This window comes from Danio rerio, chromosome 16 (genome assembly GCF_052040795.2).
Source record: "Danio rerio strain M-AB ecotype USA chromosome 16, GRCz13ab, whole genome shotgun sequence".
NCBI classification, from domain to species: Eukaryota; Metazoa; Chordata; class Actinopteri; order Cypriniformes; family Danionidae; genus Danio; species Danio rerio.
Window position 1 is genome coordinate 2,706,141 of NC_141036.1, and position 17,517 is coordinate 2,723,657.

A 17,517-nucleotide genomic window follows, 5' to 3' on the forward strand; every position below is an offset into this window, starting at 1 on the left:
CACGGTGCATTGTAAAAAGCACTACAGGTGTAGAGATGAATCCAAATTGAACAGGGCAGAATAAAGCAGTGTTATTTTCATACCGGTGAGTCCGTCGGTGTCCTGGGAGTCGAGGAAGGGCGCTGGACCCCAAACCCTGACCGTGCCGTCATCAGAGGCGCTGGCCATCAGGCCTGGCAGCACCGGATTCCAGCTCACACAGTTGACGGTGCGTGTGTGTCCTGTCAGCTCGGCGATCGGCAGCTCGCTACGCTTGTGCCAGATGTAAACTTTGTGATCTGAAGACAAAACATAGATCAGAAAACCTCATCAGACCTCAATGCTTTCAGCCAGATACACACTCTTACATTACCTTTAGTCATTAACAGATGGTTTTGTCCAAAGTGACTTAAAATTGAGGAGGCATTCAGCGATTCAACGAGAAGAGGCAACACACAAAACAACTGTATTTAATACAAATAAACTGAGAAAGTTTACTACCCATTCAAATTGACTCCCCTTTCATTATGTTGGGGGCTGTTTTTGCCCTATTGACTTCCATTATGAAGACATTTATTGAGTGCAAAGCCATGACAGCATATAATCATGCATTGTTGGCGTTTTTCCCTGTTGTGAAGTACAATGTGTAATTTTTACTGTCTATAATCAATTGGCAGCAATAACCCTTCAGATAAGCAGGTGCAAAAAAGTTACTTGCTATTACATGGAGTAAAACAGCAATTATACACCGGCCACTTTATTAGGTACACCTTACTAGTACCGGGTTGTCCCCCTTTTGCCTTCAGAACTGCCTTAATTCTTCGTGTCATAGATTTAACAAGGTACTGGAAATATTCCTCAGAGATTTTGCTCCATATTGGCATGATAGCATCACGCAGTTGCTGCAGATTTGTCTGCTGCACATCCACGATGCCAATCTCCCGTTCCACCACATCCCAAAGCTGCTCTATTGGATTGAGCTCTGGTGACTGTGGAGGCCATTTGAGTACAGTGAACTCGTTGTTATGATCAAGAAACCAGTCTGAGATGATTCAGGCTTTATGACATGGTGCGTTATCCTGCTGGAAGTAGCCGTCAGAAGATGAGTACATTGCGGTCATAAAGGAATGGACATGGTCAGCAGCAATACTCAGGTAGGCTGTGGCACTGACACGATGCTCAATTGGTACTAATGGACCTAAAGTGTGCCAAGAAAATCTCCCCCACACCATTACAACACCACCAGCAGGCTGAACCGTTGATACAAGGCAGGATGGATTCATGCTTTCATGTTGTTGAACCTAAATTCTGACCCGACCGTCCGAATGTGGCAGAAGACATGGAGTTAAAATTGTTTCTCTTCCCAACAGGGAAAACCACCAACAATCAAGAATACACATAGATATGTTGTAATGGATTTTATGAACAAATAATGTGAATATAGTGGAAGTCAATGGGGCAAAAACAGCCCCAAACATAACGAAAGGGTAGTCCATTTGCGCAGAGTGTATTGTTGAGGTAATATGTGTCAAAATGAGATTGTTTCAGCAAATGGAATGATTTTTGATGAATACAGAGAAAGTTTTGGCCAAATTAAGCCTCGAAATCACCTCAGAGTGGAGGAAAACATCCCTAACAGCACACAAGGGTTAATATAAAGAGAGTGTTTCTACAGGTGGTTTGTCAAGCCCACTCATTTGTGTGAGGCACATCTTGTTTGCAAAATATGGAGTGATTGTGAGAAAGTGTTTGGTGCAAAACTGGTGCAAGTGTCAGTTAGAGAGAGGAGAGAGTGTGTTTTCTACGGGTGGTTTGTCAAGCCCACTCACCTGCTGTTCAATAATAATGTTTTGAGATTGTCGTGTGATCTTACCTTCACTGCCACTCGCGATAAAGTCTTCGTTGTATCCTCCAAAGCAGGAGTGGATGGTGTAGAAGCCCTGAGTCACACCCTGGTACTTCCGGACTAATACCCGGTCCTGCAGGTCCCACAGATGAACCCCCTAAACCACAGCACAGGAGCATACAGTTCACTGCTGATTCAGGCTCACACACACACTTTAACTACAAAAACAAGTGGTCATTCACACAGAGTGGGACAAACGTGAGACGCAGTGCTCAGGAACGATAGCAAAAATAAATCTTCTGCCATTTTAACTTGTAATAAAGCAATTGTCATGCCAACTTGTGTTACTATGAACAAAAGCAGAACGCTAGTCCAGCCTCCGAGCTCTTCTGATTGGTCTACTGCTTTGAAACTCACACTTGAGTTATTTATTATTTAAGATAGTAATTAAGTGGAGTTGTGCATCAAACCTCTTTTAACTTAAAAAATTAAAGTGAGCGTAACAGTAGCGAAGGTCCGTCAAGCTCATGTTCACATAGAAATACAATGGAAAAGTAGCACATTGGAATGAAAGAATGCACTCTGAGTGAATGACCCATAATATGTCAAACATACTTGGAGTGAGCAGAATGAAGAGGATACTACCCTTGACCTAATTAAGGGTGCTTTCACACCTACACTTTTGTTTGGGAACCTGTCTCGTTTGCCCAGTTAGCGCGGTTCGTTTGGCATATGTGAAACCAGCAGTCGCGCTAGGATCCACGCCAAATCAATCGCTCCGAGATTGCTTGAATGAGGTGGTCTTGGCTCGATTGAAACGAGATCTGGAGCGGTTCGATTGCAGAGAGAAAGCGATACGATCCAAGAGCGGTTATATCACTGTGTTTTATGGATATGTAATAGGCATACGGCTATATGAAGAGAGAATTATGAGTAGAGCGGGAAGTTTCGCGAGTCTCCGGATGCCCACAAACGAATGATAATCTCCCGGTAAGTCTCCCGGTCCTCAAATAGGCTACGTCACGCACCCTTCTCAGAACAACTAAATCGATTCAAAGGTGTGAAAGCACCCAAAGTCATTCATTAGCTATTAGTTGACTGGCACGTTCAGTAATAAGCTGTTTAAATCAGTGGTGCCCAACCCCCGGGCCAGTACCGGTCCATGGATCAATTGGTACTGGGCAGCACAAGAAATCCTGAATTGTTCTAAATTAGTCTAAACTATCTTTTATTCTGAAAAATGATTAGTATTATTTAGTTACTTCTTGGTCACTTGAGCGCCCAAATTTAACGCACAAGCCGTAAAATGAGTAAGAAACAGACGTCTTTGCAAAGGGGAAAAGGCCAAGTGAAGGACAAGCTAACTGCCAAGGAATGGATCCGCAACCCGTATGTCAACAAATCAAGTGAAACCAGCATGTCTGTGCAAGAAGATAAACCGCTGGAGATCACAAATGATAATGGCCGTGTGCAAGATCGTTACTTCCAATAGAGGCGTGCATCTTTAAAATGCCGCGAGCGCACCGTGAGTCACGTGACAAGAACTGACCAATCAGCTTTATATTTTGAAAGCAATATACACATTTGAGTAGACTAATTATCTCAGAAAAACACTGCAGTGCTTTGTAATCTTCTCCATGAATAAAGCTTGTATCTGCGCTGCAGCACTGTTTTGTCAGCTTGTCATCCTCTGAGACAACAAATGATAGTCACCTAGCACTCCCCCTGCCCACATGCCGCAGTAAAATTGTCAAGAGTTGACCGGTCCACGGTGATGAAAAAGTTGGTGACCATTGATTAAAATGATGAATGAGTTTTTAATTGTCTACATAGCCTTATTGTGTGCTGGAGTTCCTGTAAGTTGTTGGAGACCCCCAAAACCAAAATATGAAAAAATGACCTCTTTAAATGCATAACAGGAGCTCTTTAATTCGATTGTAATACAATAATGTGTACCTTTCGTAAAGCTGGCTTGAAACAAAAGTGCTAAACAAACTTGAATTGAGTTAAATATCCAAATAGTTTGATTAAATCTGACGAATATTTCTATGATTTTATGAAACTCAAACAATAAAAAAAAAATCCTGCCGATTTAAAATGTGATGCTCACCTGAGTTGCGACGTTTAACAGAGCTAATCTTCCATTCTTTGACACGGTGAAGGACATTATAGGATGGTCCTCTTGAACTCTGTAAGAGACAATAACATTGTACACACACTAACACAACTGCGCATATCTAAATGCAAAAGGTGTGAAATGCAGCAAACGCACATGTTTCTGTCAGTCAGGTCTTCAAAGTTGTATCCTCGTATGCGCTGATGTGTGTCTGAGGCCAGAACTGTCCTGCCGTCACCCAAACACCACAGACACTGAACACGGACGCCTTCCCAAGAGTCTAGCAGGTTCCCGTCCAGATCCTGACCAAAGACACACTCATCGTCATCCAACAATTATCAGTGCATAAAAACAAAACCTCAAAATACTGCTTAATGAGAGGCTGCAGATGGAGATACCCAAGGTCCTAAATCAACTCAAAAACAAGCAGTTATTATAATAGGTTACATTTCATTGCACATGAGGGCGCTGTTTACATTTTCTGCAAATCTAAACTACCTTAACTTTCACTGAACATTTCAGATGACAAATCCACTAGAGGGTGCTGTCCAAATTTTTGCGAATCTAAATGATAGTTTATTGCACATTTCTAACGACTAATCCACTAGAGGGCGCTGTTTACAATTTTGGGAATCTAAATTGTTATGTTTCATTGAACATTTTAGATGACAAATCCACTAGAGGGTGCTGTCTACAATTCTGAATAAATTTACACTTTATTGCTAATTTCAAATGTCTAATCCACTAGAGGGAGATTTCTACATTTTTGGCAAATCAGAATTACGTTGACTTTTATTGCACATTTTTGATGACTAATCCACTAGAGGGCGCCGTCTACAATTTTTGTGAATCTGAATTACATTACATTACACATTTCCAATGACTAATCCACTAGAGGGTGCTGCCTACAATTTTTTGCAAATCTGAATTACATTATTTCCATTGCACATTTCTAATGACTAATCCACTAAAGGGCATTGTCTACAATTTTTGCGAATCTAAATTGCTATGTTTCATTAAAAATGTAATATGACAAATCCACTAGAGGGCGCTGTCTACAACTTTTGTGAATCTTAATTATGTTTATTGCACATTTCTAATGAGTAATCCACTAAAGTGCTCGGTCTACAATTTTAGCAAAATTTCGTTACAATGCACATTTCTGATGACTAATGCACTAGAGGGCGCTGTCTACAACTTTTGTGAATCTGAATTACGCTACATTACATTGCACATTTCTAATGACTAATCCACTAGAGGGTGCTGTCAACAATATTTGCTGAATTACGTTACAATGCATATTTCCGATGACTAATGCACTAGAGGGTGCTGTCTACATTTTTGTACCCAACAGTTACAGAGCATCAAAACAAAACAAAACATCAAACATCTGCTTAATTAGACACTCTTCACATGCATATGGAGGTGCCCGAGGTCATATTCCAACTTGAAATATATGCAATCATGAAAAGATAATAATAATAATCGATAAAAATGACTATAATTTTCATCAATGATGTGTTAGATTAATCAACAGTGGCATTTATAATGTTGGAAAATATTTCCATTTTAAAGGTAACAAATTACTCACAGAATTTAAACATATTTTAAACATTTTACCAACCCAAACTATCAACACGCATTTTTAAAACAAGAAGACAGGAATTTTTACACATTTTTAAGGGTATTTATGAACAATTACACGGGGGTTACTACATTCACACAAAACTAATAATAAATAAATTAAATTAATTAAATAAATAAATAAAAATCTCATTTTAAATGTATTTTCACTTACTTAAATCACAAAACAAAGTACTTAAAACAGGAGAAAAAAAACATGTTTATTTGATAAAACACCAGGCAGTTTTTCTCTTTACTTTTAATTGGTTGATGTGTGTAAAATAAGCACAGAACTGTTCAATAAACCACACACAAAGATTAGGTTGAACCAATAAGGATTCAGCATTAATCTAAATCAAATCAAGCTTTATGTAATAATTCTGTAGCACCAAATTTGAAAGCTTGTTTAACATTAGCAGGTTTACGTTTACACCACCAGTTTGATCCTGGATTTAATTTCACAGTAGACCTTCACTTTAACCTTGTTGCTCTCTTTCTTTAAACTTTAAATTCAGTGAGGGATTAACTTTAAACCTGCTACTGAAGAGGTTTAAATGGTTAAAATGGCAGCACTTATTTGGTACTGAAGAATAAATAAATAAATAAATAAATAAATAATAATAACAGACAGTTATTCGCCAGTATTTACAATTTCTAGTTCTGTGTTTGAGCTTTTTTTGTTTTGTTTTCCAGGCTACTGATGACATTGTCAATGTTAGTTGAACTTAAAGGTGCAGTAGGTGATCTGCCAAAATGCTTTGAGAACACAGTCCCTCCCAAAGCCACGCCTCTGGAATGACATTAAAGATGACAGTAGACAACACACTAGATCATGTCATTCACCAGTTAGAAACTTTACAATACTTTATAATACTACAATACCCGATGAAAAACTGTATTATATCGAGCACGTTTTCAGTTGTGTAGCAGCAGAGCTTGTCATAATGTGCAGTATTTCATGCATGCAAGGATCGCTGGTCTTACACCCCATTCACACGGGGCGTCAGCATCAATGCTTTAAATTCAATTTGAATGGGTGACGTCAGGCGTTGCCGAACTGCATTGTGGATCCGTCTGCGCCGCTTCAGAGGCATTGCTCACTGCAGAAGTTAGGACTAGCTCAACTTTTCAAGCACCGACTGAAGCGTCAGCCAATTAGATCGCTGTATGCAAATACACCAGCTAGACAGTGGCCTATTGCTGACTGACATTCATTGGCTGATGCTGCTATGACAATCACGTCAGCCCCAACTTCAGACACGCCTTCAGTCAAGCGTTGACGCTGAAGCCCCGTGTGAATGGGGCGTTACTGTCTCACACGCTTTGTCCTAAAGCCACTACTGTATGCTTAATGTTTGGCCAGCAGCATGCAGGAATTACACTTATTACTAAGCCATACTTGCATGCTATTTCAGAGCGAGCACATCACAGGCGGTCACTGTTCAGAAATGGACCCATGTGATGGGAGTATAAAAGCAACTTCAGCTCAGTAAAGCAGGCTAGGCGGAATAGCACTATTTACTGATGTGATATTGTTGTTAAACTACATAAAATCTACATTACTGATGCTGTAAAACGACCTTATGAATCTAAAAATAGTCACATCAATCTCTTACTGGAAGATTTCAGTGGCTGAACAACACTTCTGTGCATTTAACCCATTCATAACGCCACACTCTACATCAGCTTTGCGAGACTAAAATAGCTTTAAAACAGAACATTACCTGTCTAACAGAAATACTTCAGCATGGTGTCGTCCTTCCTCCACTGTGCAAAACCAACTCCAATATTGATTCAGGATTTTTCAAATTTTTGACTCAGCATTTGTTTTCACCGATGTCTCTCTCTCTCTCTCTCTCTCTCTCTCTCTCTCTCTCTCTCTCTCTCTCTCTCTCTCTCTCTCTCTCGTGTGCACGTGAACGCGGCAGATCTGTCTGTGTGAACGGGAGCGGAGTTGTACAAATCTACATTTGTTGACAGTTACTTATCATAAATATGGGAATTATGGGCTTGACAAATTTTAATTGGATGAACATTTTTTAGTTTTACGCCTTACTCAGAATATATAAACGCATATAAACACTTTTAGATCATTTACTTTAATCATTACTATTGGACTGTGAAGAGACTTACAACCAGCACAACAACACGTGTTTCTGAAGACGATCACCTGCTGCACCTTTAAAATTAAAATGCTGTCATACAGAGCACAACGTGACACAAGGTCAAAATAACAAAAAAATATGCAAGTTCATCACATTTACAATCGCTTTTAGACAGACAATATCAGAGTTTAAACACCAGAAGAGTTAAGAAAGCAATATATTGCGGAATAACACAGATTTTTAGCATTGTCAACTAATTTTTTTAAATGTTATTTTGATTTTGCGTTTTCTACAACAAAAGAAATGCACCAATGGCAATATTTTATTTGAGATTTGGAAGAACCATCAGAGTTAACACTTTTCCATCCACAGAATTTGTAATGTAGTCGAGTGTGTAAACATTTAGCTGCGGTTCGGATATCTCTGGGACAAAAGCAGCTGCATGAAAGCTAAAGCTTTAAATAAAAGTGAAGCTATCAACAAAAGCACGACCACTACTATGTTTACAAACATAAGCGCAGCCGATTAGAGCTCATTTCCGGTTGATGATGTCAGAATTTACCGGTATTTCGGAATGGATGTGTGGAGGATCTTTTCCGGTAAAATTCTGCAACACTTTTGCCAGTGTGAACAGCGCTTTTCTGAGAAATTTTCCAGATATTTACCGGTGTCACTGTGTGAAAGGGGCTACTGTCTAAACATAACTTGATTTTTTATAAACCCAGATCAACAAATGCTTCAATAAATCTAAGATGCATTAATCCCCATCATTAAAGCCTCCCCTCACAGTAATTTCTTCAGATGTGGAAATGAAACACTCAATAGCAATCATGTACATATAACATAAAACAGCAAAAATAAAGCTAAAAATTAATATTAACAAATAAAGTAAAGTCAAAATAAGAACATTTTTTTAAGGCACCCAAATCATTTTAGGATGTTTTCAAGATAACTACTGTAGATCGCTTGTTTTGAAATGCTCTTTTGATGCTGGGCTGAAATGAGACCCGGATTGATGAGATTCACTCAGGTGTAACAAAACGACGGCACTTACACACTGGTAGAACTGGCCTCTCTGACCCCCGGTAACAAAACGCTTGCCGTCTGGATTCCAGGCCACGCTGGTCAGGCTGTCCTCATGAGACTGGCTCATTTTGGTTCTCAGTTCCCCTGTCTGGATGAGAAGAGGAACTTTAGAGGTGTGTCGAGCTGCTGCCAGAATGTTCAACTCAGGCTCGTTGCAAATACGTGCCTCAGCCTACATTTCTGCAGAACGTAAAATAAGTGTGCGTTTCAGATGACTAATCCACTAGAGGGCGCTTGCTGTGTAAAAACTAGGGGGTGCGGCCTATGTTTTTGCGAAAGAGAATCACATTACATTTTGTTGCACATTTCTGATGACTAATACACTAGAGGGCGCTGTCTTCAATTTTTACGAATCTGAAATACGTTAAATTGCACATTTTGGGTGACTAATTCACTAGAGGGCGGTGTCTACATTTTTGTGAATCTGAATTACATTACATCGCACATTTCAGATAGCAAAATTACTAGAGGGCGCTGTCTATGTTTTCAATTACATTTGTGATGACTTTACCACTAGAGGGCGCCATCTAAATTGTTGTGAATTCACATATATTACATTGCACATTTCAGATGGCAAAAATCACTAGAGGGCGCCGCCTATAATTTTACAAATCTGAACTACATTACGTTTCATTACACATTTCAGATGACTAATCCACTAGATGGTGCTGTCCGTTTTTGTGAATCTGAATTACGTTTCATTGCACATTTTACATGACAAATCCACTAGAGGGCGCTATCTAGAATTTTTGCAAATCCGATTTATGTTAAATTGCACATATCCAAAGACTAATCCACTAGAGGGCGCTGTTTACAATTTTTGCAAATCTGAATTATATTACATTGCACATTTCAGAAGACTACTCCACTAGAGGGCGCTGTCTACGTTTTTGCGAATCAGAATTGCATTTCATTTTGTTGCACATTTCTGATGAATAATCCACTAAAGGGCGCCGTCTACAATTTTACGAATCTGAATTACGTTACGTTTCATCACACATTTGCGAGGACTAATCCACTAAAGAGTGCTTTCTAAAATGTTATTAATCTGAATTAAATTACTTTTCATTGCACATTTCAGAAGAATAATCCACTAGAGGACGCAGTCTACAATTTTTGCAAATGTGAATTTTGTTGTTACATTGCACATTTCCGATGGTTAATCCACTAGAGGGTGCTGTCTACATTGTTTGCAAATGTGAAATAGGTTATGTTTCATTGCACATTTTAGATGACAAATCCACTAGATGGCGCTGTCTATATATTTTTGTTTTGTTTTTCTTTGTGTCCTTCTTTGTACACGTCCACAAGAGGTCAAGGCTTAATTAATCAGAAGCAAATCACCTAGCGAACCACTGAACCCTTCCCTAAACTCGACCAATAGTGTTTTTGAAGATAAAAGTGCACCGCAACCACATAATTTTACATTATTTTTATCTTTTTTGTGAGACCGTGCTTAGATAAAAAAGTGAGGCAAACATATTCCCCAACAAATCATGAAATCTTTAAAATGTTTTATGGTTTTTATGAATTAAAATAATGCTTTATTCTTCAGCATCATATCCTTGTAAATATCATTAACATGAGAAGAAACAGTTGTTGTAGTCATACTGCCCCCTAGTGTTCATTTTACATACAAACTGCAGTCAAATAAACGTCATTTGTAACAGTTTAAAAAAAAAAAAAAATTTCCACTGAGCCCGTGTTGAGAAAGTGGACCCTCACCTGAACATTCCAGAGCCAGAGCTCGGAGCAGTCGTCTGGGCCGCACGCTATCAGGTAAGTGTCATCGGGGCTCCAGGCCAGATAGGAAACCCCATAGGCATGACCTTCCAGAGTCTTGAGCTGCTTGAGCTGCTGAGAGTCCTGTTAAAAACAGTGTTGGGGAGCTTACTGCAAAAATCCCCAATGATCAAGTACTAATTACATAGCTAACACTTTAGAATAATAGTCCATTAGTTAATGCATATACTAACATTAGCTAACAGCATTCATACACATTTTACTACTAAAATTCCAGGTAAATATTCATGAGCTAATGTTTCATGTAATGTCTATGTACACATGGTAAATAAGAGAAAGTGCACGTTCAAAATTATTACAGCTTATCAACAAAATGTGTCACAATCCATGCAGCTTGTTTATTTTTATATCTGTAAAATAGTTTTCGGAGAACATCTTGCTGTCTGTATGAAAATACTTAAGAAATGTTGGCTTGTGTTTGCACAAGACTTAAACTTTCCATGAGTTTTTCCTGAAAGATTTGCGTTTTTTTTGTTTTTCCAAACCTTTTCCAGGTCCATATGAGCCCTGAAGTAATATGAATAATCTCTGAAAGCATTTATTAATCATAGTTTAACATTTACTAACATGCATCATTATTATTTAATAATATACAGCTGGAACTAGTCTGGCCATTCTCCTCTGACCTCTGGCATCAACAAGGCATTTGCGCCCACAGAACTGCCGCTCACTGGATATTTCCTCTTTGTCGAAGCATTCTCTGTAAACCCTAGAGATGGTTGTGCATGAAAATCTCAGTAGAGCAGCAGTTTCTGAAATACTCAGAGCAGTTCATCTGGCACCAACAACCATGACACATTCAAAGTCACTTAAATCCTCCCCATTCTGATGCTCGGTTTGAACTCCAGCAGATCATCTTGACCATGACTGCATGCCTAAATGCATTGAGTTGCTGCCGTGTGATTGGCTGATAAGAAATTTGTGTTAACAAACAGTTAGACAGGTGTACCTAATAAAGTGGCCGGTGAGTGTACATTACATACTACATAACTAGTTTCATTGATGACCATTCAACAGCACGGCTTATGTTTAGAGGAATAAAAGCTGTATTTGGACAATATTTGTAAAGCAGACATAAAATTCTATAGTAGTATTATGAACAGTTCGATGGTATTCGCAATTAGCCTCTAAAAAACATTTAAATTAAACTGAACATGTGGATTGCTGTAGCAAAGTAATGCTGTACGACTCTGACGAGTGCACTTGTTTCAGATAGATAGCTGTTTGCTCAGTGATATCTACTCACAGGGTCGACCTGCCAGATGATCACGGTGGTGTCTTTGGAGCCCGAGGCCAGTTTGGTGCCGTCGTTGGAGAACTTGCAGAACCAGACTTCATTGCAGTGCTCGGTCAGGATCTGCTGGGTGTAGCAGGGAAACTGCTTCCTGGAGATCACAGACACAGCAGTCAGGATGACCATACATATAAAGATATTTGTGTCCACGCAGACGACTGAGTGATCTGCTTATGTTGAGATGTTTTTAATTAGGCATGACTCCTTGTGACCAGCAGGTGTCCTCGGTGTGCTGCGACCTCATCTGAACCTGCTATGGGGTATATGACACTGACGTGTGTTGTACCTGCTGCAGACGTGGTCAATGAGCAGCGAGACGTTGTCCAGGCCGCTGTCCAGCTTGGTGTTGTGGTAAAGACATCGATCTCTCTGCAGCTCCACCGCCTGACGGAGCAGAGTCTGCAGCCGCCGAGGAGGCAGCATCACTGACGGAGGGAGATACGCTGTACAGCACACACACACAGACACATGCACACACGCACAAACACCCAAACACACACACACACAGACACACACACAGACACATGCACACACACGGACACGCACACGCACACACACGCACACGCACCCAAACACACACACACACACACACACACACACACACACACACACACACACGCACACACGCACACATGCACACATGCACACACGCACAAACACCCAAACACATACACACACACACACACACAGACACATGCACACACGCACAAACACCCAAACACACACACACACAGACAGACACACAGACATACAAAAACACAAACACATGTACGCACATGTACAGACAGACACACACACACACACACACACATACATACATACATACATACATACAGAAAATACAAAACACACACACACACACACACACATGCACACAGACACACACCGTTACAGACATACACATGTACAGGAGCACACACATACAGACACAAAAGCAAACACACAAACACACAAGCAGACAAAACACATAAAACAACACACAGACAGACACAAACATACACACAAACAAACAAAACACACACAGTCAAAAACAAACACGCACAGACACACACAAAAACAAACACACACACAAACAAAACATACACACACAAACAAAACACACACACACAAACACACAAAAACAAACACACAAACACAAACATAAACACAAACAAACAAAACACACACAGTCAAAAACAAACACACACAAACACACACACACACACACACACACACACCCAGACACACACACACACACAAAAAACACAAACAAACAAAAACAGTCAAAAACAAACACACACACAAAAAACAAACACACACAAAAAACAAACACACACAAACAAAATAAACACATACACACACACAAAAACACATGTACGCACATGTACAGACAGACACACACACATACATACATACATACATACATACATACCATACAGAAAATACAAAACACACACACACACACACAAACACATGCACACAGACACACACCGTTACAGACATACACATGTACAGGAGCACACACATACAGACACAAAAGCAAACAAACAAACACACAAGCAGACAAAACACATAAAACAACACACAGACAGACACAAACATACACACAAACAAACAAAACACACACAGTCAAAAACAAACACGCACAGACACACACAAAAACAAACACACACACAAACAAAACATACACACACAAACAAAACACACACACACACACAAACACACAAAAACAAACACACAAAAACACAAGCAGACAAAATACATAAACAACACACAGACAGACACAAACATAAACACAAACAAACAAAACACACACAGACACACACACACACACCCAGACACACACACACACACACACAAAAAACACAAACAAACAAAAACAGTCAAAAACAAACACACACACAAAAAACAAATACACACACACAAACACACACAAACAAAATAAACACATACACACACAAACACACACAAAAAACAAACACACACAAACAAAATAAACACATACACACACAAACACAAACACACACAAAAACAAACACACACAAACAAACACACACAAACAAACAAACAAAAACAGTCAAAAAAAACACACCCACACACACACACAAAACAAACATACACACACACAAACAAACACACACACACGCACACACAAAAAACAGCCACACACAAACAAAAACAGTCAAAAACAAACACACACAAACAGACAGACACATATAGTCAAAAACAAACCCAGGTGCACACACACACAAACACACCAAGACACACACACACAAAAATAAACACAAACAAACAAAAACAGTCAAAAACAAACACACACACAAAAAACAAACACACGCACACACAAAAAACAAACAAACAAACAAACACACACACACACGCACGCACGCACGCATGCACGCACACAGACAGACAGACGGAGCAGAGAGGCCGTGGAGGGTTAGACTCAGTTTGATCTGAATTCAGCCTGAACACAGGACACAAAGTGAACACTGTTTCTCCTCAACACTGTTTTGTTTATACGCAGCGCCCAGAACTCAGTTCGTCTCCTGAATCGGCTGAACTAAAATAGAACTGAACCGAACCCGAGCTGAAAAAACAGATTTACATGACACTGTGAAGAAGAGGAAACCAGAGGAGGGAATGAAGAGAGGAGGAATGAACAGAATAACCAAAAAATCAACATTGTTATTTATTAATGCTACTAGTGATACTAATGTTTATTATTATGATGCTACTGATTATTCATATTTATAATGATGCTAATAAAACAAAAACAACATTTAACACCACTACAAATAATAATAATAATATTAATATTCTTTTTATTATCAATATTAACATTGCTTTTATTGTTAACATTCATTTTCCTTTCAGCATCCGCTGCGTAAAAAGTTGGCAGTTCATTCCACTGTGGCGACCCCAGATTAATAAAGGGACTAAGCCAAAAAGATGAATGAATGATTGAATTAATATTCTTCTTATTATTATCATAGTTACCATTGTTATTATTAATAACATCAATTTATTCATTCATTTTCTATTCCACTTAGTCTTTTGATTAATCAGGGGTCACCACAGCGAAATGAACCGCCAACTAATCCAGTATATGTTTTACGCAGCAGATGCCCTTCCAATTATTAACATAATATTATTATGATTATTATTATTGTTGTTGCTGTTGTTATTATTCATACATTCATTTTCTTTTCGCCTTAGTCCCTTATTTATCAGGGGTCGCCACAGCGGAATGAACTGCCAACTCATCCAGCATGTGTTTTACGCAGCGGATGCCTTTCTTATTATTAACATAATATTATTATGATTATGATTCTCATTAATCATAACGATAATAACAATGATGAAAATATATTAATGATAATAATAATAATACTAAAATATAATAATAACTATTAATAAATACTATTATTATTATCATTAGTTATTAATTAATTAACATTATTATTAATTAACATTGTTTTTATTTCTAACATGATTAATATGATGACTATTTTTATTTTTTATTAATAATAATGATGATAAAACAATATAATAAGAAGAAATATTATTAAATGTATAAATATACTACCATTATGATTAATAATAATAATAAAATTATAATAATAATTTTCCCACTGATGGGTTGCAGCTGGAAGGTCATCCGCTGCATAAAACATATGCTGGTGGTTCATTCCGCTGTGGTGACCCCTGATTAATAAAGGGACTAAGCCAAAGAGAAAATGAATAAATAACAACAACAACAACAACAACAAACAACATTAATGATTACACATGTCCTGAGCTAATCTGAATGATTGTTTTTAGGGTTGATTAAAGTATTTAACTAATTATTTGATAAAAATTGCTGTTAAAACAGTCAATATATGAACTAGAATGTGTAATGTGTGCAAAGCAAACACTGTGAGGGGAAAAATTCTATTAAATCTATATAAAGAATATACTATAAAATCCTTAATAAAAATATTTCTTTTAATTTGTTCTCATTTTCTAAAGTCCACGAATTTATGTCCACACTGCACTGCAAATACAGTCACACAACTATATCTCAAAACTGTTTGACTACACTCAATTCTGCACAGACTCTGATACCTCATTGCATAAACATAACCTATATACAGTTGAAATCAGAATTATTAGCCCCCTTTGATTTTTTTCTTTTTTTAAATATTTCCCAAATGATGTTTAATAGAGCAAGGAAATTTTCACAGTATGTCTGATAACATTTTTTCTTCTGGAGAAAGTCTGATTTGCTTTATTTCGGCTGGAATAAAAGCAGTTTTAAATATTTTAAACACCATTTTAAGGTCAAAATTATTAGCCCCTTTCAGCTAAAATTTTTTTCAATAGTCTACAGAACAAACCACCATTATACAATAACTTGCCTAATCACCCTAACCTGCCTAGTTAACCTAAGTTAAGCCTTTAAATATTTTCAATACTAGTATCCTGAAAAATATCTAGTCAAATATTATTTACTGTCATCATGACAAAGATAAAATACATCAGTTATTAGAGATGAGTTAATTGAAACTATTATGATTAGAAATGTGCTGAAACAATCTCCTCTCTGTTAAACAGAAACTGAGGAAGAAATTTAATTCTGGCTTCAACTGTATGTGTGTTCATCACATATACTGTAAATGCATGACACACACATGTTCTGTCAAAACAAAACTTTAATTGTGGATGCGATTAACCGTAATTAATGTTTGCCCAGCACTATTCATACATAATCATAAGCATGATCTTAAGCTCAGCATGCAACTCTGATGAACTCCCTTATAGTAATACTTCTGTCAAGCTGACAGCATGAGCGTGTGTATATTTGTGGATGTTCACTCACTCTGAAGCTTGTCCAGGAGTTTGGATCGCGAGGCTGTTCCTTTGCCTTCCCACTCCGCTTTCAGACGCAGATCCTCTGAATTACTGCACATCAGGTACCTGCGGCATCATGGGAAACAACACTCCAATCAAAAGCAGGAAATAGAACAGGGGTCACCAATCTCGGTCCTGGAGGGCCGGTGTCCCTGCAAGTTTTAGCTCCAACTTGCCTCAACACACTTGCCTGGGTGTTTCAAGTATATTATTATTATCTATTGTATTATTACCCATAACTGTGGCATCATCATCAGGTATGTGTGCTTTGGTAAATAAAAAAGTCATTCTGTGTAAATGCAGTCAGGGATGAGAAGATAAATTAAAAGAGCAGCATTAAATGTCACAATTTTGGATTTATGGATGCAAGGCCATAAGGACAACTGCGTTCTGTTCTGTAACTCATGATAAAGCACACCTGCACGTGTGCCCACACTCATTTGTACTGACATCTAAAAGATATGAGTACCCATGAACTTCAGCTGAACTGACAATTGACTGCTCAGTGGACAGTGAACAAGATATATCGTTGAGCATTGTTTTTTGGCTGAGTCATCAATTTTGAAACAGAAAGGAAAGAATTTAACTGGACATGGGTAAGACCCCTGAAAGACCCTGAGATTCTATTGGTGGCGGGCACCTGAGAGATTTAAGATCCCACTAGCGGAGAAGCGTATGTAATGTGTAAATTTGGGTGGAGTCTTAAGACACAGGAATGTATTTAAACTGTGTGCAAGCCTATGTTCAGAAGACACTCGAATGACCTGTCTCTGCTGTAACAATAAACTGC

General features: G+C 38.4%; 1 protein-coding gene across 3 annotated transcripts in view; it reads right to left on the reverse strand.

The window, feature by feature from the left end:
• wdr26a (WD repeat domain 26a) overlaps nt 1-17,517 on the reverse strand; it is a 33,830-nt gene that overhangs the window by 5,058 nt on the left and 11,255 nt on the right. For all 3 annotated transcript variants that reach the window (XM_087286420.1, XM_087286419.1, XM_087286418.1), the window contains exons 5-13: nt 16,696-16,793; nt 12,139-12,295; nt 11,805-11,943; nt 10,481-10,621; nt 8,724-8,843; nt 4,098-4,243; nt 3,936-4,014; nt 1,853-1,982; nt 84-278 (exon numbers count right to left, since the gene is read on the reverse strand). In XM_087286420.1, the coding sequence (XP_087142546.1) occupies nt 84-278; nt 1,853-1,982; nt 3,936-4,014; nt 4,098-4,243; nt 8,724-8,843; nt 10,481-10,621; nt 11,805-11,943; nt 12,139-12,295; nt 16,696-16,793 (1,205 nt within the window). The remainder of the gene's footprint in view (nt 1-83; nt 279-1,852; nt 1,983-3,935; nt 4,015-4,097; nt 4,244-8,723; nt 8,844-10,480; nt 10,622-11,804; nt 11,944-12,138; nt 12,296-16,695; nt 16,794-17,517) is intronic.